This window comes from Saccoglossus kowalevskii, chromosome 16, assembly GCF_978046115.1.
Source record: "Saccoglossus kowalevskii chromosome 16, keSacKowa6.1, whole genome shotgun sequence".
Lineage (NCBI taxonomy): Eukaryota > Metazoa > Hemichordata > Enteropneusta > Harrimaniidae > Saccoglossus > Saccoglossus kowalevskii.
In genome coordinates, this window is record NC_140656.1 from 29,918,139 (window position 1) to 29,945,336 (window position 27,198).

General features: G+C 33.6%; 1 protein-coding gene across 1 annotated transcript; it reads right to left on the bottom strand.

Moving 5' to 3' along the window:
• Positions 1-446: 446 nt before the first annotated feature.
• LOC100366855 (amyloid protein-binding protein 2) lies at positions 447-17,301 on the bottom strand. Its single transcript, XM_002733728.4, has 12 exons — positions 17,146-17,301; positions 14,364-14,452; positions 13,136-13,290; positions 9,867-9,990; positions 7,050-7,218; positions 6,514-6,671; positions 5,796-5,901; positions 4,894-5,018; positions 4,168-4,253; positions 3,780-3,970; positions 2,956-3,121; positions 447-2,810 (listed from the first exon to the last, which is right to left on the bottom strand). Exons 1-12 carry the CDS (start codon positions 17,284-17,286, stop codon positions 2,557-2,559), a joined length of 1,764 nt encoding a protein of 587 aa, XP_002733774.1. The 5' UTR covers positions 17,287-17,301; the 3' UTR covers positions 447-2,556.
• Positions 17,302-27,198: the final 9,897 nt, after the last annotated feature.

Genomic DNA, 27,198 nt, shown 5'->3' on the forward strand with positions numbered 1-27,198 from the left:
AACATAAACTACTGAATCTACCAACATCGTTCTGTACACATGCAAGGTGGGTGTACACTAATTAGAGAAATTACTTCATTACTGGAATAATCAAACATGATTTGATATTTTGGTACTAATTGCATGGTTTTATCTGCAACAGGACTTATTACAGTTATGTATATGATCATATAGACATACATTAGTCGTGTAACACTCGGATGCCTTCATTATTATAGCATTGGTTGCATGTTGCTATCAGCAGTAGTGTTTAGTACATTATAGTTGTGCATATTAAGGATGACGCATATCGGTAGGTAATTAATATGCAGAGATTTCAACCCTGAAGATATGTTCAGTGGCACACCTATAAATTTAATTAGTAACCCTAAACTGAACATCTATGTATCAAGTTTCATTAAAATCTGATAATTGGTTCTTGAGATCAATGGAACAGACGCATCAACTGCAAAAAATGGCTGTTTAATCACATTAAAAAGAATAAACCCTTTGTATAATTCTGAGACAGCATCATTTCCTGCACTTTGAATGACTCAACAAAGTTTACAGGTTGCAAGGCATCAGATACCATTGTCTCTAGGCAAGTACTGATCTACAAGTACGCTTCTTTATCAGTTTGCCAGACCCATTCCAAGAAGTTGCTGCAATAACCTGAACAAACTCAAACTTTCCACACACTACTATCTACTTGCAAACTTGCTCCTCTGTTCTTAAGAATCCTCTACTGTCGCACCAAATCATTGACAGCTAAGTTGCTGATTAGTTTGCTATGGAGATAGTTATGTAGTCAAACTAATAGTTAGGTACTCGTTCAATATAAATAGAAGATCACGTAAAAATAGTCTGAACTTACCAGTTCTAATCATGTAATGAGATGTGCTTAAAAGCCAGCCAGCAATGTTGTTTCAGTATTCAGAGCAATATGATGGCCACAGTACAAATAGTGGTATATTCAACTGAAGAAATGCACCTTCAGGTATGTAAACCAATCATTGACAGAGAATGTGGACAGACAGAGACTGAAGTGACTTGGGTATTTTCTAAGCAGCACCCAGAAACATAGCATACTATACGATACACACATGCTATACTTGACGATTCATTTACATATCCAAAGGTGCAAAGTCAATTTTAAAATGGTAATTTTTAATTATTACAGATTCACTTGTGAGGTTTACAACATCTCACACACAACAGTGAAGTTTAGATTGTAAACATACTCAAACCTATACAATTACAGATCAAATGATTGTCCCTGGATTGTCATTAGGACATAATATAGGAGGAAGGAAATTTCATTGGCATAACTCAAATTGTTAACGAACAAGGACTATAGAAAAGGCCATGGAATGATTCTGATTGATATAAATTACCGGTAGTTCATCAGACATACCACAGTTGAAGACATGTTGATATTGTGTTTTCACAGACGATTCATTGACATCGAAAAATGCATGCAAATCATGCTTTGGGGCAAATGGCATGCATGAGTAACCTTACCATGAGTGATGTCAATACCAAGGCATGCATGAGCTGACATTGTTTAGGGAGACAAAATGACAACGATTAAAAATAAATACTTGCATCGAACAGACTGCAACCCCAAAAAAACAAGCGAGTTCTAGAAGTGAAATGTAATTTTTGAGGTCATGACCTTAGGTCACAGTGCACTTAATCTGTTCATGTCACACATTTTTGTTGCTTTTTTTAATGCAATCTACAATAAAATTGTTTTAAAAATATTAAAAATTTACAGCAGTAACCATGCACTATGTCACCTAATTCAAATTTTTAAAAAAAAGTACCGATAATTAAAACAAGTGATAAAACACCCTGGGTTTTCCGATAATATGATGGGATGATATATATAATTCTTGTGGCCCAAAGACACAGCCACTACATCAGAAGAAATATCCAGTGTCATAGATGCAAATGAAGTGCATTGAGCTGCAATGTGTTTTGTCTGGTGTGACCAGACCAAATAAATACTATTATTTTGATGCTTAGCTGAAACGAATCTGACCACTAAGATAATGTGTATAAATTAAGCCAGCACTCGTTCAAGTATTTGCAACATCAGGATGTGTATGTTAAATCTAATTGTGCTATTATGGTCATCACCATGATTTCATGTATTTTGTACATTATGATTGAAACAAACAATGCCCTCTAGCATGCAGGCCACATTTACCAAACATAAAAATAAATTAAGGAACTAAAATGTATAGTAATTCTAACAAAGTAGCCAGCCATGCACTACTTTGTATTGCTGGGTGAGGGCGTTCTCACTAGTTACAACGTGCCTAACCATAATAAAATAAATTATATGAATTATTATATAAAAAGTTTCATCTTCTGATTGGATGGCTGGCCATGGGTTATGCAAATCAGCTGCACTACTTTGGACTGGCTGGTGATGGCGCCCTCTAACACCATACTGGCTGGCCATGGGTTATGCAAATCAGCTGCACTATTTTGGACATAGCACTATGTAAATTTCATTTATGAGCATCTAACTGTTCAATCGTATCCATGGTGATACAATCACAGTAAAAATTAGTCCGCTTTGTCTTTATGCAGCCCTCTTAAGAACTGCTGTATAACTTCATGAGTGGGTACAGGTTTATATTTAGCTAGGTCTTCAAGTACATCCTGTGGTCCTTCAATATGTTCCCTCAATAGATTCCAGCTGGTTAATGTTTGATGATAGTCAACTACTTTTCTATAATCTCCCGTAGAGTTGTATAGTTTAATGAGTCCTCTGTAGTCGTATTCCAATCCGCTGTAACCAGCTCCAAACAGCTTGGTTCCTAAAATGACATAATAAATATAATTTGTTTTTTGCTGGCAACACACACATTGTCCTTGATTTCATGAAAGGAAATGACTGACTAACCAATATCAATTGATCTGACACATTAGCCTTGATTTTATGAGAGGGAATGACTGACTTACCAATATCTATTGATCTTAGATACAATTTTTCAGCATCGTCATACATATTCATATCATAGTTATACAATGATGCCAGATGACCAACTGATAATGCTACTTCATAATCGTCTTCCCCAAGTAGTTTTTCTTTAATTTCAATAGCTTTAATATGCATCTCTTCTGCTTCCTGAAATGATACCAATATCTTGATATTATTGTTTATCTGTATGGATTCACATGGCTGCAATAGCTATCAAATTTCTAACAGTAGCCAATTAGGAAACGTGATGCTGAATCAGAAACATTTTCAACTTAACGTGGTACTGTCATCAGAACAGCACATGGGGAAACTAGAAACAAACTAGCAAACAATGAATGCCTAATATTAGTATAGGCCAGTTTTTAGATATCTGTTGTGTCATGATTGTTCATAATTAAATATTTTTGTTAAATGGCGGTGGTCATTCTGCCGTGCCCTGTTCGATTTTACAAAAATTGTAAAACACATTGTGTACATGACATTTGAACACACACTGCGCGACGACCACCACCCTTTAAACAATAAAATACTATAGTAATGACCATCAGCAATGTTTATGTTTTGATCTGCTTCAAGCCTGTCAACGAGATTAGTTAAAAGACTAGTCAGAAGAAACAGTAATAGAAGCAGAAGTTTCCAACTCAACCTAGCACAAATGGCTGAAGACTGAACACAGAAAAGCCAGTCCTGGGATGACTTCATTAACCCACTGCATTAAATATAAAATTGGCACTTTGAGTCACTCAAAAATCAAATAATAATATTCTGTTTTTACTAAGACTAACTTAAAATAAATCACACTCGCCTTAAACCTACGCATTGACTGATACAGTCTTCCTAGGTTACCATAATGTTTAGCTGTTTGTACATTCACTTCTCCAAATGCCTTCTTTGCAAGATTAAGTGATGATAAATGGAGTTCTTGGGCTTCTTGTAAAAGCTTGGATTCTGTTTCTTTGTTGTGACTGTCAATTGCAATCTCTTCAAGAATAAGTGCTTTATAGAAAGGACAAAAAACTTGTAATTAAATCATTAATAGACTGTATGATGGAGTGAAATCCATACAATACTGTCAACTTCACATTCACAAGGTATTACTTGCTGTCTTTCTGATTGTGAGTGGCTTCTACTTGTTCAGCAGCCAGATGGCTGAATAAATGTACATGGCTGGTGAAAAAAACTAAATATCTTACCTTTCACTCTCTTGGAGGAGGCTAACAGTAAATGATCTTCTGGTAAAATTTGAGTAATTATTTCAATAGCTTTTTCTGCATGGTAACTGAGATGACAAATGAAATAGTAATACATTATTATCACAGCATTATTTGTCTTTCAAATCATAAACGATTTGTTCTGAATTACAGGGTACTTGTAAACATCAGACAATACATGTAAGGCTGCCGATATAACTTTTGTAACTGTTCTTACACATAAACTATCGTTTGGTGAAGTGTTGAATAATTGTATTGAAATGCACATAAATCATAAATTGTAGATATTGTATGCTTGATCATTAAATGTTTTGCTTGTTGTATAAGGGCAACCTAAAACTGTATGCAAATTAACTGTAACCATTTTTTTAACCTTTTTCACCACCAGACTTTTCCTCGCTCAAATTTGACTGCACTTTTTCTTGTATTCTTCAATATTTCTGAAAATGAACTCTAATTTGAGTCATTTTTCAGTTTTTACTCAAACAATTTGGCTATTTTTGTCCCAATCTTCAGAAGAGAAGTGCATATTTGAACTATGCACTATTTTGTGTATTTGTGATGAAAAAAAGAAACTGGTGGTGAAAAGGTTAACATAAAATTCACACAAAATTCCTGTCACTTAGTCTAAAGTCAGCATAAAAACATTTAATATGTTAATTACCCACAATGGCATGCAATTATTCAGTGAGGATAGTCACTACTTACTGTGCATCATCAAATTTTCCTGAGCTATACTGATGGACATACGAGGAGTAAGCAAGATCTTCATGTGCTATCGCAACATGGATATTTCTACCACCAAATATTGCTTTGCGAATATTCAATGCAGTCTGGTGAAAAACAAAAACTTAGGTCAGTACTGTACTGTAAGTTAAACACCCAGAATGCACTGTTCCCTTTTGCAAGTTGGATGTAAATCGTTACAGGGCCAACTACTGTTGGTGGCCAACGGTCACTAAATGAGGTAGGCCAAGAAGTCATCAGTTTGCTTTTTCCTATGCCTATGAAATGAATGAAATTCGAGCAAACATTGTAAATACGACTAGAATTTTCATTTTTATTTACATGTAATCTGCTGATATATTTGTTTATTTTCTGTGCATTTATATTTCGTTCATACCTACTTCCTGCTTTCATGATCGGAACATGATTACTAAAAAAGACATCTGTAATTGAAACTGTTGTATAAGCAATCAGCGGCAACAATGAATTCAGACAATTGACACAGTGACCAACTGCTCGATGTTTACTCTTTCACTATTAGTATGAATACAATAAGCAATAAGCAAAATGAAGGGATGGACAACTACTCTTTTGTTTCGACCTGGAAAGAACACTGAAAGCTTTACAAATCATTTTAGCCGGATGTACGTTGGTGGGTAGGTGTTGACAGTAACTCGGTGGTCGTAACACTTGGTGGGAGGGAGGGCCACCTACCTAAAACCCATTGTGGAAAAACACTGCACAGCTCATTGGAAACTACCTTAACCAACCTAGCAAATTAGAAAATGCCTACTTTGTTGGACAATTTTTTCCAGGCCGAGGATCAAACCGAACTGCTATGTATGTATGCAACATAGATGGAACAACTACAAATTATTACATACCTGGTAAACAGTAACAGATTGGCTAATGGAATCCACATTAAGTAAATAAAAACCATAATCTAAAAGGGCATCTGAGTACTTGGGATGATGTATACCAAAATGCTCCCTGTGAAGTGAAGTAGTAGTTGTATATGGTATCTATCGAATAGCAGATTTCTCTGAATTCATACAATTGGGAATTACATCCAGAGTGGTTTTGATCACTCCAACAAAGTATGTTTTTTGTGTGTAACCATGCAAAAAACATTGCAAGAAAAGGCTGAAATGCTTTTGTGTAGTGAGTCCTGATAAGAAAATGAAAAGTATTTAAATATATTCTGTGCATCATTATTACAAATGGGGTTCCTCTCTAATATGGTAGATCCAGAAAGCAGAATCTGGGGTTAATGTAATCCTTGACTAAGCCTGAAACAATATGCATTTTAACTCAATAATGAATATAAAGTTTCTTCCAACATTCTAAAAGGACCAAACACAGTTAATAGTCTAAAAAAGGTTTTATGTCATGTAACTATATACAAGTCTCTGAGTACAGAATTTGTGTAGAAAAAACAATGAACCATTTACAAGCTATAGCTTATATATTGTACAATACCTGAAAATTTGGGTCAGGGTTTAGGTCAAATTCATATTTACATGAACTACTAACAATCTTATCAATTATCTGAACAAGTTTGTTTTAGCTGAGATAGAAAGCAATAACACAGGAGTCACTTACCTTGTTAGATAGACAGCATGTTTTATAAGAGTCTCAGCTTTTTTGAATTCTCGTTTAACTACACATGCCTTGGAAGTTTGTCTAAGTATTGCAATCACTGCCTTGACTGGCATGCATGGAGTGATGCTCTTCATTGAATCGATGCATACTCGGAATGCCTGCATAAAAGAGGAAGATAAAGGTTAACAATCTGAATGTGTACAGGTGTGGATGGTTGAAAGTACAAGTGCAAATCATAAAAGCAGTGCATTTCACCACATAAAACACATTCTATATTTGAGACGATCTTTTTATCCTCATGGCAATTTTTAAGTTATAGCTCTACGTACAACAGGCCACAAGACACCTGTCTCCTAAAGGTGCATATACTAGTGAATGAGTCATGCCTAGTGCTTCAGCCAACTAATTTTGTATCGATGAATGGAACAATTTCTTTTGATGTACAACCTTAGGCCTACCATTTGTATACATGTAAATACTACCAGTCAAAGAAGTGTGTTTGCAATAATGCATGTTGAATAAACTGACTGATTTACCTCATCATATTGACTTCTGGCAAATAACAGTGCACATAGTTCCCCATGTAATGAAGCTAAGTTTGCAGGTATACAAGATTGTTGGAGTTTAGCCATATACTGTACAGCTGATGAATATGTTTCTTCCGCATTGTAGTATTTACAATTACAATTCCTAACATGCAGTAACCTAGAAAACCAAAACAATATTCTGTAAATCTATAATACCTAATTAAGAAATTACGTTCTCAACTACTATCATATGCAAGCCCCTTTTTAATTTTGTGAGAGAATTTCAAGTCAAGAGAAATTGCGAAATTTTAAGCAGTGCATGTTAAGACGTATTTGATGTGTCAAAAATATGTGAACTGTTATAAATGCAACAGTTAAAATGTACAGTATTTACAAGATATCTGGATCAGAAGTTTCTTTCCTATAGCTGAATACCATCAAGCATGGTGGTGGATTCTGTTTCAGATTCAAGTTTTAGGGTGTTATGTCACCAAATTGCATGCAAGTTTATCTGTTTGATTTTTGAAAACTGACTGCACTATAAAACCAATACTTGATGTGAAACACTTTCAATGCTTCCTTTTTGAATGAATGAATGAATATTTTAGTCACGTTGCTATTGTTTTTAAGCGAACTTGGAACACCAAATATTACATGTTTCTTGGGTTAGTTGCTCCCCTTAAAGTGCCTGTGCAATGCCCACCCTCACGTTTCCCATTTTAGATCTGTATCCCACTGAAATGGGCAGTTATTGATTTTTTTGCTGAAAATGATTAATCGTATCCAAGTAAATTTGGGATATTTCTCGTGTTGTAGCCACGCCCACCTATCCTGAAACGGTCGACTGTTTCCGGATTTCCGACTCTCGCCGAGCGTTTTTTTTCTTTCTTTCTTTGTCTATTTTTTTTTTTTTTGAGAGAGAGAGTTTTTAGATGTTGTGTTGTGGGCAGTTGCAGTGAAACGTATAGTCATAGTGCAAGTATTCACACGTTTCTAATCGATCCGAAGGTGCGACATCAGTGGACGAAAGCCACTTGACCGGCCTCAGATTCATTTTTTTGAAAAACTGTCCTCGTCCATGAATAAAACAACTAGGTTTAAAGAGAAACGCCGACAACATAAACCTGGCGCAACACTTTTGAAAGAAATAGATTCCGGACCATGATCACCGAGGCGGATTTCAGAAGAGAGAGAGACGTCCGGCAAGTGTTTCAAATGAGTTGACTTTTTTGCGATCCTGATTATCGTTTTATAGAGATCATTTAGTCCCTGTTAAGTAAAAGGTAGCAATAATTTTGACAGTGACACGAAAACGAAGCGTCGGACAAACAGGAAATTACACAGCCCTTACACACTGCTAATTGTTTTCATTTTCGAAGGCTAAAAGTTTCTGAATTGTTTGGTGGTTTGTGTTGAATGTCGAATTCACACCTCTGTTCTTTTTTTACCTCCATGCTTGCAGCTTGATCTGCGTAATAATTTCTGAAATAAGAATCCGGGCTTGGTCAATGTGTTTCCACCAAATAAAGTTTTAATATGATGTTATAATTATGACAATCACGCCATGGACCATGCTAACTCGAACCCACTCTGAATTTATCTGTATGTGTGTCGATCTCGATTATTTTTGTTATCCAATTAAACGCCGCTTTTAACGCACTTGCCCTCGTCGTGACTTGACGCGTTCACCTATTTCAACAAAATTTCAATTTATTTTTAACACGGCTGTCATTTATTTAGTAACTGTGGTTTGTCGTTTTTTAAATTATTTTATAATGTTTAGAATGTCAAAATATGTTCTCTTTTATTTTAATTTTGAAAGTTTTACTCAGACGATCGATGAAATAAAACAGTGTAGTGACGTGCCTAGTAACCTGCTAAATAACGAGATAATTCCGACGTCTAATTCTATTTTGTCCAGCGACAGTGTACAAACGTGCGCCGCTGACGATCACAGTGATCAGCTACACCAGAATGAACATATTTCGCATCTAACTCAACCCCATGCAACAAAAATTGATACTATCTGTTCATTATGGTCCATTCCTCCTCGACGAACAAGTACATAAGTGAAAATTTAGTCAAAGACGAGAAAACTGCAGAAGAAATTTGCCTTATCTACACGTATCGGCAATGCAAGCTGCCATGCGACTTCCCCTTCTGGCGTCACAAGGGGAATTTCTGTATGCAAATAAGAAGCTAATGAGGAGCCTCGTTTTAAAATACACAAAAAAAAAGTTGCAGTAGATTGAGTTTAAAACACATTTTTTCACTTAAAAAAATAATTCATGCTTAGAAACATAAAAAAATAATAATAATATTTATGTATCAATGGATAATTTTAGGCGTGAAAATAGCAGCCATTTCACAGGCACTTTAAGCATGACAAGATTTGTTGTAGTAAAGTCAAAATACAGTTGATAAATGGTGCAGTAAGTCAGCATTCAATCACTTTAACTCGAGTGCCGTAACTTTCTGATCTCATTTTTGGTCAAGTTAATCAAAACTGAAATTAAGTTTTGCGGATACTTCAAGCTCCAGAAGCCAGACTGAATTTTGTAAAATCATCACTCACAACTGACATTCATATAGAATTTGCCATGACATGAAAAATAAATTCATATTTCATGCATCCATGAGAATTTGTGACATTTCAAGTAATCGGAAAACCTGTGTTTCCCTTAAAAAATTATAGCGCATGGGTTAATTAGTAGCTTTCAGGAATTGACATAATGGGCATCAAAATCTGTAGCAGAGTTTTATTTCCTTTATTTGAAGAGAAATATTTTCCTGATAAAATACATGTAGTTAAGACAAGAAACTTACCTTGTACAGCATTCTAACGCCTTCAGCCAGTGTGCGTTATCATTGAACACACAACATAATTGTTCACAGGCTAGCAGTACTTTCTCAGCTGCAGAGTACCATCCAGCTTCCGTAAAGAATCCACCTGTGAAGGATAAGAGGTCACGCCTGTTGCCTAGCTTGGTCTAATTCCAGGGTTACTGATCTAGAAAATAACCCTGGGGCACGACTGAATATATGTACGCAGAACTTTATTTCCCCTTTGACTAGCAGAGAACTTTGTCCAACACTGATCAAAATAAATATGTAATCTGCATAACATTAGTTCAGTCTCATTGTTAAATTTAATATGGTCAAATCAAATCAATACCCTCTATTGTTGTTTTATATATTCAAAATTGTATCATGCCTGAATGAAAGTTTCAATGCAACTTTCCATTGTCCAAGTTTTACTTTTCCAAACCAGCAATCTAAACATGGCAACACCCTAAATAATACGCTTCTGATGCAAGGAAATCTGTTAATGAGACACAATTATTGCGCATTTTGGAACCAGGAGAAAATAGTGAAATTGTGGCGCAATCAAATATATCAGTTAAATTCAGTGAGTGACATTTAAAACTAGACTTAAATTCACACAACATACTAGAGGAGAAAATGATAACAGAGAAGAGGATTCAGAGATAAAAACTATTAAGTGGACACATTTCATGTTCGGTACAAAGTTAGTCTAGTGAAACTGAGCAGATGTGCAGCTGTACAAGCTGACTGTTACACTGTTCAGATCACTTTATTCACAGTGTTATGTTTGAATACAATGATATATCAGCATAAATGTATCCAACACACCCATTACTGAAGGCTATTCACCAACAGAGGTCAAAGGTTACAATCACGCCTGTAATGTCAATAGAGTGCTTTGCAGTGCTCTATTAAATGTCTCTTTTATGTGATTGTGATAATTATACAAAGATAAATATATGGATTTAATGAATGTAATCAGAAACACCTGAGGCAGATCTGTTAGCCAGGTAAAAACGAATACACAAGTCAGCAGTTCTGAAGGAAAAATAACATCAGGGCCTTGCTTAACAATATCAAGCTCTTTTTATTTTATTGAAGATTTACATTCATTTTGTATCTGACTTACGGTATACGTGACAACAGAATAATTTATGTGTATTTACAATGAATGCGTGCCTGATATAATATACAGTTACACTTTTATTTGGATATGAATGAGAAATATGGTTAGAGGTCATGATACCCATGCTGGCACTCATAGTCTAAACATACATGTTCTAGGTTTTAACACTACACATCCCTGACATAAATATGCATTGTGAAAGTATTTATATGAAAATAATTAATACAGGTGTATGTATGTTTTAAAATAACAAAATTGTTATATTGACTATAGCCTATTTTTGGAAATATAAAGCAAAGGCTAAATTCGAATGATGTATATACATTCAATTGTATGTAGATGTTTCAGAACAGCTTTTTACACCTGTTTTAATTTGATGTGTCAGTGTGATTCTGTGTGCATTTTTGGGACACAGGTACATACTGTGAAATATGTCTCTTTAGCTAGCATGTTACTTTAGCTACTTTAGCAAATGTGTTATATCCCTAACTCAAAATGTTGCTAATTTAAAACAAGCAGCCTCTCGGCAGAGATAACTTCGCTGTTAGCAATGCACATTTCAATTAGGGAATCAAAAATCCATCACGAAATGAACAAATCTGAGATCAGATCACATGATGTACCTCTAAGTATAAGTATCAAAGCCATCAAGTCAAAAATATCACTTTTTACCATAAATTACAGAATTGAAGATATCAACATGAAAAGAACAATCAGAGAGAGGTCCACATGTATAATATCAAAGCATTCAGACTTTCAACAAAAAGTCGAAAATATCACTTTTTATCAAAATTAACAATAATATTCACCAAAATAAGGAATTAAAGATATCATCAAGAAATGAACAAATCTAAGTGAGATCTACCCGAGGTTTGTAGTTTTCAAAGAAGCAGTCGAAAAGTAAAAAATTGACATGAACGACGACAGACAATCACTCATAGGACAAGTTCTGCTTAACATAGTTGACAGTGTAGCAAAAAAGTATATTCTCACAGTGAGATTGTTGACACTAGCTAAATTGGGTTTCTGTTAATTCATGTAAAATAACGACTAGGTCAAAATAACATCCACTAAAACATCATGTCGATATTTCAACCTGTTTTAGAGTGTTTGCTTGCATTATTTCAATAATGCCCTGAACGAATAATTTTGCATTAACATGACATTTCATATTGTTGCTTTTTATTTAGAATCTTTTAATTGCTTTTTTTGCACGGTGCTAGGGAACAAATATAGCTCTGCTGTAAAAAAAACATCTACCAGTACTAATGATGCTAACTACTGACTCACTAAGGTCAAGGGATTTTACATACATTGAAGGCACTTAAATATAACACTTAAGACATTGCAGTGTGATGATTGTGATACTTTAAATATAATTTATAAACATCTAGAAACACAAATTAATGACGACACATGGAACATGATGCCTGCTTCATTCTTCAATTGCAACATTGGTATTTAATTAAAAATAATAATAAAATAAGTTTATTCTCCTTATTATAACCAATAGAATAATAGAATCAAAAACTAAATACAATGCAAGAACATAAGTGAGAATAGGATCAGAAAAAAGCCGTCAGGTGACTGCTAATCTAGTCCATTCCCATCTTCTTAAATAGTCATAATAATTAATTAGGGCTTGTCGAAGAAATAGCGAAAGAAAAAAAGAAAAAAAAATATATAGATATGTAATTCATTTAAACAATACTGAATTCCCACAGCATTATATTGGATGAGAAGATAATGCAAGATAATGTGCCACACCCTTCTCCAAACCCAGCATGACTCTGTGGGGGATTCATTATTGTTGTTATAAATTACCACTACAGATATCAAACGAATTAGTAAAATTTTGGCTTTTAGTTGAAATGAATTTACTAGCGAATAATAATGTAATAATATAGACAATAACATCATAACAATTAATTTTGATAGTAGTGATTAATAATATCTAATAGATACAATTTGATGTAATACATGTAAATGAGAAAATTCATGTAATAAGCTACAGAGGTTGTCAATTGAGTTGGTATATTCATTGATGAATCTGGCCTTGAACTAGTTCTTACCTAATGAATAACTGAGTGTACCAAACCATTGTAATGTCACGAATGAATAGACACATAATGTATTGTCTTACCTAGAGCATACCCAAGAGCTATAGTTTTATCAACATCATCTCGGTTCATTACCCTAGCAACTGACTCACAACATCCGCAATACTCATCACATAATACTGTTGTCACTTTCACACCATGATCCATCAATGCTTGAAAACAATGATGTAACTTATGCCTGAAATACAATGAAGGATGTAACTTAAAAAGGATTTAACTTAAAACAATGTAAAGGTCACACAAAAAACAATTAACCTGACACAGCATCTACCATTGCCATATAAGGAATACATGTCATACTTCAATTTGGGAGGGAACAGCTGTATCATGGAGATGGCATTTGAAATAGCAGAGATAAACACGATAAATTATAAATATGGATTGGATAACCTTATGACTCATGACAATCTAGAGAAGGCACAATCCTTTTACATGCAAGCTTTGCATTTCCTCTTTAAACATACTTTTCTCCAGACAAAGCCAATTAATTTTACCAATGTTTATTAATTAATGCCGTCATGTTGATTCATAAAAAACAATAACCAGGAAATAATTTTGTTAATAAAAAACATAGAAGTCTTTAAACACTATTGTTGGATTAAAAAAAACAATAACAAAAAAATTACATAATGGACCTTTATGATCACCATGGAATCGCCCTCGTCTTAAGTCAAACTCTTTTGATCTTGAAGGTAACAAAATGGAATGGAAAAATTACAGGGGTAATGGAATTTGTGGAGTCTGCAATCAGGGCACAGACGACATTTACTACTTTCTGTATCTTTGTAGGTCATCTAATCATATCTAATCAAGAAATGAGTTTTATTTAATATTAGAAATCAAGTTGAATCTTCATCACTAAATAAATAGTTTTTTTTTCAGGGGGGGTTGAATTATAGGTTCAATTTCCTGTTTGGTGATACACTATGGAACATAAATGAAAATGTGGGAAATACCTCATCAGCTTTAATTAGGAAATATGATTTATGGCAATATGGAAAAGAAATGATGAATGTAATTTAAAGCTATGTATTACTGTTTTCATGGTGCCAATACAAAGGTTGAAAAAATATTATTATTGATATTATTATTATAGACAAATAATAGAGGGTGATTAAAAGAAAATACTGTGAGAAATTATCATTATTTTTAAGCCGGTGTACTAGTGTTCAAGTGCGTCTCACAAGTAATGGCAGACATGTTAAATATTGATTAATTATTAAGTGAAATACAGATAAACTGACCATATACCTTTTATCATTGACACGTAAAACCTTGGAAAATATTTCTAATTCACAGAACTCCATTCCCAGCTGACAGAGCCTACCTTGCGTGTAGAGCTGCAATTGACATGAAAACAGATGGGTTTAGGTTGCGGCAAGAATTGCATGGATGTACAACTGTAGACGGTAATTCAATCTCATTCGTCATACTAAGCTCAAATTAAACCCACTGTAGTTGCGTTTATAAGTCAGAGATTAATTAATCTCTACTTGAATCACATGCAGTTAAATAATTTACAAATGTCTTCTCAGAGTTGTGATATATTAATTCTAAAAGCTTGTATGTAAGTTAAGGCATGCTAGCTAGTAATTTCCTGTGATGGGAGATTTAGGCAAAAATGGCACAGTGGAAATTGACCTTGGTGGTAAAGATGGCACACTCCCTTGTGGCAAGACATTGTCCAACAAATAAAAGCAAAGACTGTGTTTCTTAATTTATCATAGCATTCATTTTGTAGTACATTATTTACCTGAAAATATTGACTTACTTTAGTAGCCATGCTAATTTTTTTTTTATAAATTTGACGAAAATGATGAACGCACAACTATTAATATAAAATCAATATTCCATTATTTTAAAGAAGTTTAATAAAAAATTATTAGCTTTTACTAAAAAAAACTGCTCACACGCATAGTATTAGTATGAGCTAAGAATGAACAAGTAGGAGTTAACTATAACTATACATTTTGATACGTTATTTCTTGCATAGCAACCAAAAATAGACTGACGATAAAACTTTGTACTACTTCCTGTTATTTTGCAACTTGCACTTTCTGCGTATACATTGTTATTGTTCTATAGTGATGGAACTAAAATGTATACATCGGTTACTGTACTGAGAAAACGAAATTAAAAAGACTGGAGATATGTATATTCTTAGTAGGTTTAGTTTCCCACAGGAAGGACTGCGTTCATACTAAACGCAACGTGGGTGTAAGTTGCGTCTAGAAATCAAACTGATAAAGATCACATGATCTTGCATTCACACCAGCAATTCTTGCAAGAGGTGTAAATATGGTAGGTGATGGATAATGTCTAGTAGATGTGGCAATGGTTTGGTTGGCCATATAATTGTTTTTTTTGTGTACTATTTTAATCAAGCAATAATAGTTAACAATTATGGGCCATGTAAAATGTCATAATAAACATGTATGTAAGTTTAAATTGTATACATTGATCAATTAGCAACCTAAACTGCTTTAAAATTATGCATACAGCGCAAGCCTGCCTAACTGTCAAATGACTAACTTTCACTGGGTTTAAATTTTGTTGATTTCCCATTTCAAGCATATTCAGTGGGTTTTAAATATGTCTGTCCATATATGTGCATGCTAGCCAATTGAAAATCAATTTGTAAAACAAAATGCTGTGTATGAAATTATTTACCAAACCTGAACTAAATCTGCACATACTGTACAAAATGATGAGATCAAGTTCAAAGACAGAAATGCCTGATTTTGATTCACTTTAGCACTAATATGGCATTCTTAAATTGAATCAAATAAGCAAAATTTGATTAAATTGTCTAGTTACATATAAGAATAGTTTAGGGGAAATCTGTCTTTTACTAGAGGCAACAAGCCTTATATGCTTCCATGAAGTTCAAGCCCTGCTGTGGTTATCTTGTATACATGCACATGAAGTTACTGAAATCCTTATAACCAAAACTTTAAAGAAACTTGTGAAGCGCCATTAACAATTATTTTCAAGTGTAAAAATGTTGGTATTCCAACTCTCTGTATAAGAATGATGCCATTGCAGCAGTGAGAATTCAATATGGATCCATACTACAGTAGTGACAGTGATCAATTTATTTCCATTATTAGCAGCAGACATGTCACTACCCATAGCTCAATTTATTAAGGCCAGTTTTGATACCAGACAGTAAAATCTTCTTTCTGTGTTTAATGAGAAATACTTTGAAGCTTTGTGTTTTTCTTTGCTAATTTCTTGTGTTGTTTTTTATGACCATTTTTATCTTCTTTAGGAGATACAACAAGTTAATAAATAAATAAATATTATTATTATTATTGCAATAAAATATAACACAACATGTGCACAAAACTCCAACATACTAGAATACACGCATCCACAGCCATCTAAGGTCCTTGATGAAATGTCCATTGAAATGTCCAAAATTAGAAGTTTTAGCTGGTCGAATTGTGTATGGTTTAACCATGGAACTAAACCTTTTTTTAGCTCCATGGTTTAACACACTCATATGCTCTTTTTAAATGACAAGAGAATTTTGAGGAGGCACAAGAAAACATGCATTGACCCATTCCATCCATAGTCATGTTCAATATTTTTACATTTTAAACAAATTTGAAAAAGATCAGAATGTAATTTATAAATGATACTGAAATAAATTAATGTTACAGACGGTGTAATTTTTTGGAACCTGAGAGATTGGGTTGTCGAGTTTGTCTGCCAGTTACTGAAGAGATTGTATTACCCGATATTAATGTATTCTGCTGTGTTCTTGTCTGAGGACATTTAAATATATCGAATAAAACATTCACGCAAATAAAGATACACCTGGCACTGCTGCTGGTATACTCGTGGTGGACGAACAGCCACAGACTACATTCGTACTGTTGTCAACGTCACAGTTTTACAAATGAGTCAAGGGTGCATTCCCGTGTTCTTATCTATGTGTATCCTCGCCCTTTCCATAATCCTGGGACATTTCCGGATGCTGCACTGTACACAATTCGAATTTTAAATTAGACGGCAAATTGACACCTACCTTGTAATATATATCAAATTGTATATTTTCCGGCAGAAACCTGAGTTCTTTTCGAAACCTTGAATATCTAGAAACTAGTGCCCGGATCGCTGAATCATACAGCGACTCGGGCATCCACTCCAACAAACTTGCAGCTGCCATGTTTGTTTGGCATACGGACTCGATCATTTTCGGTAAACTTCGGGAAACACTCGTGACTGGTCGTCTGCGCAGTCATTTCGATCGAACGTAATTACGTATGGATCAATGGCCTAATTCCTGAAGCAAAAGTTCCAAATTTAGCAACTTGAGATTGTAAATGGAAGCGATTTTACACGATTTTACTACTAGTAATTCTGTATGGGGTGAGGTGGACCTGGAGGGTGGACAGAAATATGATTGTTTTACATTGTAATATTTTTACTACACGTAATAGATAGGTGATTATTCAGTACAGTCGGCGAGAGATGTACTTTGAAAGTGAACTTCTCGTGACGAAATACATTTTACCGGTCTAGAAAGTTGGATTGACTAATTTGAACTAAGATGGGAAATTGAAAGCTGTTCAGAGAAGTTCATAACCAGTTCCCCACACACATATATAAATGCATAATATATTTAATTTTACTTAGACTTTAGTCTTTTATGTATTTTCTTTTGTCTCGTGTGTGTACGTGTGTTTTATTATAATTAATGTCTTTTGACCACAGATAATGTAACAAAACATATTATTTAGTGTCAAATATACTATACTATAAACACACAGTGACGCCTTGTTGCCCCACATCTTTTTGGGAAATGTTTTTATTTATTTTTTTGACCACGAAATATTTCTGTGTATTCCCCCTCTGCCTAGATTCATATCATGTGATGACAAATTCGATATTAAACGGGTATCCTAAAAAAATAGGAAGATAATCACTCAAAAAATCTCAAAATCTTTCTGCGCTCAAGAGATTGCGTACAATTATCCTTACAAAATGGAATAGAATATAATTGTTTTCCGATGGAATGACTTGCATGTTCTGGTCGAATGTAAAATAATGTTATTATAAGTCCACGCAGAAAAAAACAATAAGGCCACCGTATATGAAATCCACTGGAAATGGTAATGTTTTCTATGGTGATTGATATGAATGCGAATATAGTTTCAAAATATCGAACGGAACAATTAACATTAATCACTTCTGATCAGTGCGATTCAGACAAGATGGCATTTTTTATTGATTTGATATTAATTTTTCCACTGATTTACCTCAATCTGAAATGTTCACATATTCTTGATTAATTCAAAAAATATTAATTCTAGACAGATTTGTTAACACAAAATATGGTCACTCTACTTGCTATAAAATATGCATACGAGTATTCAGAAAGCTGCTGGGGAATTTAAAAACGTGTTTTTCTTTCTTCTTCAGTTCGTTCATAAAATAGTTTCATTTGGATTTTGGTCTCAAAAGAGTTTTGATAAAAAGTAACAAAGAAATTGCCCGAACACTGTTTTTTTTAAGTTCAGCTAAGGCTGGTCATCATTTACTGTGTAAAACATCTGCTTGAGTTTGGAAACGTTTCTAACCACATTATACACCCACTGTATTTATAAACTAATTAATAAGTTACCCGGCAATAGAACAGTTGTATAAATCAGCGTGAGCATCAGTAAAAGGAAACTGGTAAAAGGCCGAGAGCTGACTCAATTGACCAATAAAAACTATATACCAAATTTGGAGAGGAATGCAATAATACGTCGTATGTATGTTATCAATTCATTGAGCGGTAAATGACATCAATATCATTAATCATAAGTTTGGAAATGATTAGTAATTATTCACTTGCAAATGAAGAGTTGTCATGACTGAAACATTTCCAGCATGTGATAGATAAGAATATTCTGCTGTATATATTACTTCATCAAATAATTCATCGTCAGACTCGCACGGTTTCTTAGACGGCCAGTTTTGACCGTTTTATAATGGTTGGCTTGCGATGATGTTAATAAATTACAATTCTTATAATATACATATATATATGTCAGAGGTGCATTACTTGGGCTACGATCTTTTGACATGACGTAGGCGGTTTGTAATAAAACAATAAAACATGTATTACCACATTCATAGTGAAACAATATAGTACTTCGAAAATGTACAGAAAATATAGTTATCGTAATCCGTCATATCGCGAGCAGCTATTTTGATCCACCTGGACAACTCAGTATCCTAGTTACCTCGGGCATGCGCATTCGCATTTTTTTTTTGGAGTTGGAACGCTTATGCTAGAGCGAGATTGAAATGGGGTCTTGGTATCATGTCACCGTAGTTGCAAACCCTATATATATATATATATATATATATATATATATATATATATATATATATATATATATATATATATATATATATATATATATATATATATATATATATATATATATATATATATATATATATATATATATATATATATATATATATATATATATATATATATATATACGGTGATAGAGGAATTAATACACAACTACATGAATATTGAAACTCTTCAGCACGGTTTCGTAAGGTACAAGTGCCTCACTCATCAGAAGCTTTATGTTTAATCATTCACTGCACCAAAGAGCATACATTATAAGCTTCGCAAATTAACATATTAATTGAGGATGAAATGCATTTTCTGCTGGAATGCAACAAATATAATGAGTTGCGTGCCAAACTGTTCAATAAAGCTAAGGATATGATCCCAGCATTTGAAAATAAACCTGCAGAGAAAAAATTCATGGAATTGTTACAGAATGAAAACATTATTATACCAGTAGCACAGTTCATAAGTAAAAGCTTTGAAGTCAGGAAGCAGGGTCTTACTTGACATCTTAATGCCTGCTGTCAATTTTGTAATTTTATATTAGATTGTATTTTAGAGATTTTGTATTATTTAGTAATTTAGTGATTGTATTTGTTATTTGTTATTTAGTATATTGTGTTTTTTTTTTTTTTTTTATATATATATATTTCTCCTTGTACTTTGTGACCATTTTCTTTCCCTCCGGGGATTGTGTAAGAGTCAATAAGTAAATAAATAAAAAAATTAAAATTAAATAGAAAGTTTAATTGTTACATATTAGAGCTTTTGATCTGTGTCGGCATGATGACACGAGTTCATTTCTTTTGTTTAATGTGGAGTGGTGGGGTCTAAAAATTATGATGAATTTTTCTTTCAAACATAAAATACATCGTTTGCTGGAGCTATTATACGGGCTACCGCGAGCAAGAATTTTCCATTGTACTAGTATTTTATATTCAATATCTTTTTCTTTGAGTGATCAGACGTGTTTACTTAGTTCTGTCGCATTTCTGGAGGCCTGATTGCGAAGTGAGGCCGTGTGGTTTCTGTATCTTGTTTTGAACTCATTACCAGTAAGTCCGACGTACGTTTCACTGGTGTGCTTGTCTAAATGCGTAACTTCCGCTTGGTATACGACGCCGGACTGCAAACACTTCCCGTCTAGTGGACATGTTGTTTAATTAAACTTTCTATTTAATTCACTCTACGTGCTATAGTTTCGAATTGTGACAGAAATACTTTATTTCCTATTTCCCATACAACCCACACATACCCGAAACCATACGAATACCCACGTATGCCTTCCCAGTGCATCATCTACATTCGTTCATTTTTCATTTCCAGTAAACAGATCTAGTCAAACTAACAGGAATACAACGCTTTAACAGGTGGATGAAGACGGTAACATTCACCAATACAATGACATTTGTAGTTTGCCTTGATATTCCCAACAGTCATCTGCACAACTGCCATTGATCTTCATTTAAGGCACTTCAAACTAGTATACTAGTTAGTAAATGATTTCCGATGCGCGAATTGAGAAGCATCCTAGCAGCTGGTCAAGTTGTTGACAGCTGTAAAATAAACCAAACATTTTGCGTTGAAAGAGTTAAACTTAAATATATACGAGACACTATTTTGTGTAGTACCGTAAAACCAATAGTCAAATCTAGGACGATGTCCCGCCTTTGTGAAAATTTATAACTTTCGTTTTGTTTGAATTTACCTTCATGTGCCATTTTGAGTTGAATACAAAGAGAACATCAATAAGTTTTTGTAAGTTTCAAACTTAGTAACTAAAAAATAACAACGTTGACACTTGACAGAATAAAAAAAAAGATCTGATCGCACGTAGTAACTTGTGTTAGATAAATTCTCTTATACTATTTCAAACATTAGCTCTTCAACGAAATAAATGCACAACAAGAAACTCAGCATACATATTTGCCTTTGATGAGACTCGATATTCTAACACCCAAAAATACCTATAACATTTAAACGTGAAACCTGTTCATAACGTGTGGTCTTGTAATAGACCATTTTCCGTACATTGCGAGAATCACGCGTTATGCGTGAAATCGAACGTAAAAACAGGACAAACAAAGGTCATAGCGTCGTAGTCGCGTCAAACATCGCGTGGGATTCGACAAACGCGAAAGTATTTTGGGGACATTTCCATGCTTAATAATGTGCTGTCCACATTTGATGATAGGCAATTTCGATTAAGTAAGGGTATTCGGAAGCAATATTCTTCTGTCGAAGATTGGCCGGTCGGTGTGAGCTACGCAATAAGGAAATTCGAGTTCAAAATCAAATCGTTCGATTTTTGCGGCAGACGTTCGACGCGCGTCTTTCATGCATCTCGCGAGATCTCGCAATTGTACGGAAAATCACCTATTGTAAAAGAACCTAACATCTTTTACATGCAAAAAAAAGTATGTCGATGTCGATCCAGCTACCTCGTTTACGGAAATGAAATTTGTGTCCATGTACGTCAAATGTTAACCATGGGCGGTATATACCCGGAACAAAACTATTTATTCCTTGTAGTATTTTTAAAAATAGTAAAATAGTTCCATCGCTATTTCTCCGTATTGTATTTTATTCAGGTCTGTTAGTATCATGGGTATATTGTGGCTAGAATTGTCAGACAAGTTTTAAATAAAATCTTTCTTTTCTCGATTTAATCTATCAATTCCCCTGAACTTCACACCATATATAAGCGCCTGGATTATCTAATACGTTAGAAGGAAATTTACAACTACACAATTGCAGTGTTGGATTAGAAGTCGAAACTTCCGGGCATTGTATCATGAGATATTCACAAACGGTGAAAAGAATTTAGCATTGTTTAGGTATCTAAAATATCTCTAAAAATTTATAGATTCCTTGCTGTTGGTTCATTAAGTTAATAGCTCTAATTGTGCCATTCTCGTCATTTATGTCCTTTTTTCAGTGAGATTTTGGACTTTTCATCACATTTCTTCTACTAATTGTGCCGACAAAATCGTGAAAAGGTTGATGAAAAGGTAAGAAAGGTCACAAACGACAAGAAAGGGCACAAGTCAACCCCACAGCTAATAGATTATAGGGCAGCCATTCGAATGAGACTAAAGCCAGTTGTCAAGCCAAGGAGTGGGCGAAAGTACAGACATATATATACTGCCACGAGTGCTATAAAATAAAACTGAAGTAATCTTGGGTTGGTTTTCATCAAAAGTGCCATCATTGGGGTGCCACCATGGCAATATGTACCGCCAGTATTTCCACTGGATAACCATACTAAACTGTACACCCCTTTACAGACTTTATTTCATTTTGTCATCTGTTGTTTATGGTACGAGTCACATCCTTCGCCTGAATTAACGATTGTGTTATGCTTGAAGGACACCTTTTAAAGTCAATTCTTTTCCAGACTGGAGGCTGACCTAGTCGACCTTTTATACACTCTGTACCTCTAAAAAGCGAAACAAATCTAGACGGATGGGTATTTTTCTTTTTAGGTATACATGTACTAGTAATTATTCTCTGGCACATGTGGAGGATAGTCTTGAGGGGCCACTCAGGTAAAACTTTGGTACTCAACTTTGAATTTTTTGCCAGACATGTTTTGAAATATCATAGTGCTGATGCAATCAATGGAGGATTTTGTAGTGCACATTGGGGACTATGGTTGAAATCATGTGTTACCAACATGAATCCTCGATAAATAAAATTGAAAAACATTAAAGTATCTTAAAAAACCTCATTTACGCATCTATATATATTACATGAAATTTACTTCAATACAAGTCTGATTGGGTGAAATTGAAAACCAATCAACAACCAACGTTTACAGAAAAAAAATGATACATAATACAGTACTACTATTAGAATATATGAACCAACGATAAAAAATATCCCAACTTTAGTGCAGGTGTTGGCATCTTGGAGTTGCGTTTACCATGCTATAAATATTTGTTGTTGACCTGATAAATGCTAAAGATGTAATGAGTATTTTAATTATGTACTTTATTTTTTTTATTCAATAATATGCAATATGCAAACAAAAAGAATGTGGGTCTTGAGACAGTCGAGTCAGCTCCCCAGGGCTTGTCAACCAATTAGAGAGCGGTTTTGTGAGAGCAATCTGTAATAGAGTTCTACATGCACAATAATATATACATTCAGAAAAATGTGACAAGTAAAAACAAGCAGCCTGTTGGCTGAGATAGCTCCGCTGTTAGCAATGCACATTTCAATTAAGAACTGAAGATATCATTAGAAAATGAACAATATGTATAGTATCAAAGCAACCGGACTTGCTGTTTTGAACAAGAATTCAAAAATAATACTTTTGACCAAAAATTACAAAAATATTCATCAAAATTAGAGAATTGAAGAAAATCATCATGAAATGAACAAATCTGAGAGAGGTTCTCGTGTAGTACCTATATATGTAATAGCACAGCAATCAGACTTGTGGTTTTTAACAAGAAGTCGAAAATATCACTTTTTACCAAAAATTACAAAAATATTCATCAAAATTAAAGAATTAAAGATATCATCACGAAATGAACAAATCTGAGAGAGGTCCACATATAGTAGCTATATATGTAATATCAAAGCAATTAGACTTTCAGTTCTTAACAAGAAGTCGAAAATATCACTTTTTACCAAAAATCACAAAAATATTCATCAAAATTAGAGAATTGAAGATATCATCACAAAATGAACAAATTTGAGAGAGATCTACATATATAGGTACTAAGCTATATATGTAATATGAAAGTTATCGGACTTTCGTTTTTTTACAAGTCGAAAATATTGAGATTTTGACATGAAATGAACAAATCGGAGAAAGAACCATCCAAGGTACTTGCATATCAAATTTGAAAACATTCTGACTTGCGGTTTCGAAGAAGAAGTTGAAATTGTAAAGTTGACAACGCCGAACAATCAGTAATATGAACAGCTCCGCTGTGTCAACAGCGGAGCTAAAAATGTGAAGAACATTAATGTTTTTGCATAAAAATTGTAAATTTGGTCAAAGTAGGCTATGACAACTACTCTGATGAAAAACCTGCCAACAAAGCCTGGCAACGTTTGTGGTTGCGTAATTACTTTGTAATTTTCTCAAGAACTACTGTTGTTAGCTACATTTTTGTTGTGAATTGATGCCTACTCAATTGAATAAAATTTGAAAATTTTATTCAGCTTTGCCTCCCATCTTTTCATTGATCTTTCTCTTCATCCACTATATAATGGCACTGTAGTAGGGGGATGCATTATTATCTTAATAACGAACAAGGATGTGTGTAACATAATTGGGTGACCCATTATTTAAGCGAACATCCCAATCTGAGCCGTTATCACGTAAAAATAAGCATATTAGAATCTGACAAGCAGCCTGTCGGCTGAGATAGCTCCGCTGTCAGCAACGCACATTTCAATTAAAGAACAGAAGATATCATTAGAAAATGAGCATTATGTATAGTATCAAAGCAATGGGACTTGCTGTTTTCAAAAATATCACTTTTCACCAAAAATGACAAAAATAATCATCAAAATTAGATAATTGAAGATATCACCACGAAATTAACAAATCTGAAAGAGGTCCACATGTAGTACCTATATATGTAATATAAAAACAATCGGACTTGCGGTTTTCAACAAGAAGTCGAAAATATCACTTTTTACCAAAAATGACAAAAATATTAAGCAAAATTAGAGAATTGAAGATATCATAATGAAATGAACAAATCTGTAAGTGGTCTACATGTAGTACCTATATATGTAATAGCAAAGCAATTGGACTTGTGGTTTTTAACAAGAAGTCGAAAATATCACTTTTTAACAAAAATGACAGAAATATTCACCAAAATTAGAGAATTAAAGATATCATTATGAAATGAACAAATCTGAGAGAGGTCCACATGTAGTACCTATATATGTACGATGTAATATCAAAGCAATCGGACTTGCGATTTTTTACGAGAAGTCAAAAATATCACTTTTTACCAAAAATATTCACCAAAATTAGAGAATTAAAGATATCATCACAAAATGAACAAATTTGTCGACAGCAGAGCTGAAAAGTGAATATATTTATAGTACTACACCTGAATCTAAAGAACGGCAAGGGCATCAATGATGCTTGCACTATTGTATACCTGCCTCAACACCCGTATACGTATAGATTTTGCTTCCGACACAATTTCAAGGCATTTTTTGTAAATGGACAATATTTCTGAAATTTTTTTTCAACCAAATATTATTAAAAGCTGCTAAAAATGGGTTTTCAAATGTATTACATAAGCATCTTTGTTTTATTAATTTTGAGAATATGAAAATATTTGCAACATTTCTAAAACGAATTATGCAAATTAGCACAACATTATATATATGCAAATTATGTCCAATCTTTTCTTTGCAAGGCAAAAATGAATATAAATGTCCCAAAACAATGCAATAATATATAAATACTCTGCGCAAAAAAATAGTGGTTAAAAAAAAAATAATCATGTTCATCACATAATACATGAACTGTATTAATCTCTATGTTCCTTATATAATAATATAACACGAATTGTATAAAAGTTTATAAAAATTAATAGTACAGCAACATAAAGCAAAATTTTGTGAGAAAATACTAGCGAAAGTGTTCAATAATAGCAAAATAAAATACCAGCAAGCATTGAAAAAAACAATAAGACTACATATATTTATACTCGAAATGAAAATGTACATCACTACACTGACAGATCTTAGAGAGCATACTACTAACGTGCATTTCTCATTGTCAGTTGTATAAATATCTTCATTCTATCCACTTAACATGTAATATTAGTTTCAATTAAACTAAATTATACCCTGTATCTCGAAAACTGCACTTACTAGCTACACCAAAACTTGGTTGACATTTCATAGTGATTGATACAATTCCCAAATTTTAAGATGCTAAAATAAAAGTTTAACAAATATCTAATTATATACACAGAACTATAATCAAACTTGGCCAAGATCACGAACTATTTAATGTAATATCCTAGTCTAAATGAAATTCGACTAGGACTGTACGAGTTATTGTAACTACATGTAGAAGAATAGTTTTACAACAGAGTCAACGACAACAACCAACTCGTTCAACTTGACCTTCATGTACGATGATATGGACAACGTAACAAAAAATACAACTATTTTTTAGCAATATTAATATTTCTTATTTATTTATTGACAGAAGTACATTAGCAAATCAGGCTTCAACACTGAAATAAAATTTGTAAAAAATACAAAATTTTCAAATTACATACAAGTACATAAGATTTATTACGATGGTTATAAGACAATTTGCCCTTAAGTAGAAACCACAACAATCTAGCATTTGTAAGCTTAATTGTCAAAACTTTGGACTTTGCATTGAAAACAATTTTTACCATCTTTGCACTTACTAGTAAATGATTTGTTTGTAATGAAAATAACTCAAGACCAATGGTTAGTTCACAAGATCCGGTTCCAGAATGCCAGAAATGCTTGATTTTGATGATATTTCAGCACAAAAACGATTTCCATTCAGTCATCTTAAATCATATCATGAAACAAATTGACAAGCATATGTATAATATTATGTATGCAGTAAGTGTGAAGTTTGAATGTAATCGGTCCAGGCATGCCTAAGATACAGGTCTGGATGCATGCATGCATGGCCATACAGACACGCAGAGGTCAATCCACAAAACGGTGTTTTCGAACTGTGAC

Bases quoted from the DNA above. Each gene is read 5' to 3' on its own strand.
- LOC100366855 (XM_002733728.4), bottom strand. From the start codon at position 17,286: ATGGCAGCTGCAAGTTTGTTGGAGTGGATGCCCGAGTCGCTGTATGAT. The intron at 9,991-13,135 runs GTAAGACAATAC...TATCCTTCACAG, and splicing joins AGCTCTTGGGTATGCTCTAG to GTGGATTCTTTACGGAAGCT. The intron at 3,971-4,167 runs GTAAGATATTTA...CTTTCTATAAAG, and splicing joins CTCCTCCAAGAGAGTGAAAG to CACTTATTCTTGAAGAGATT.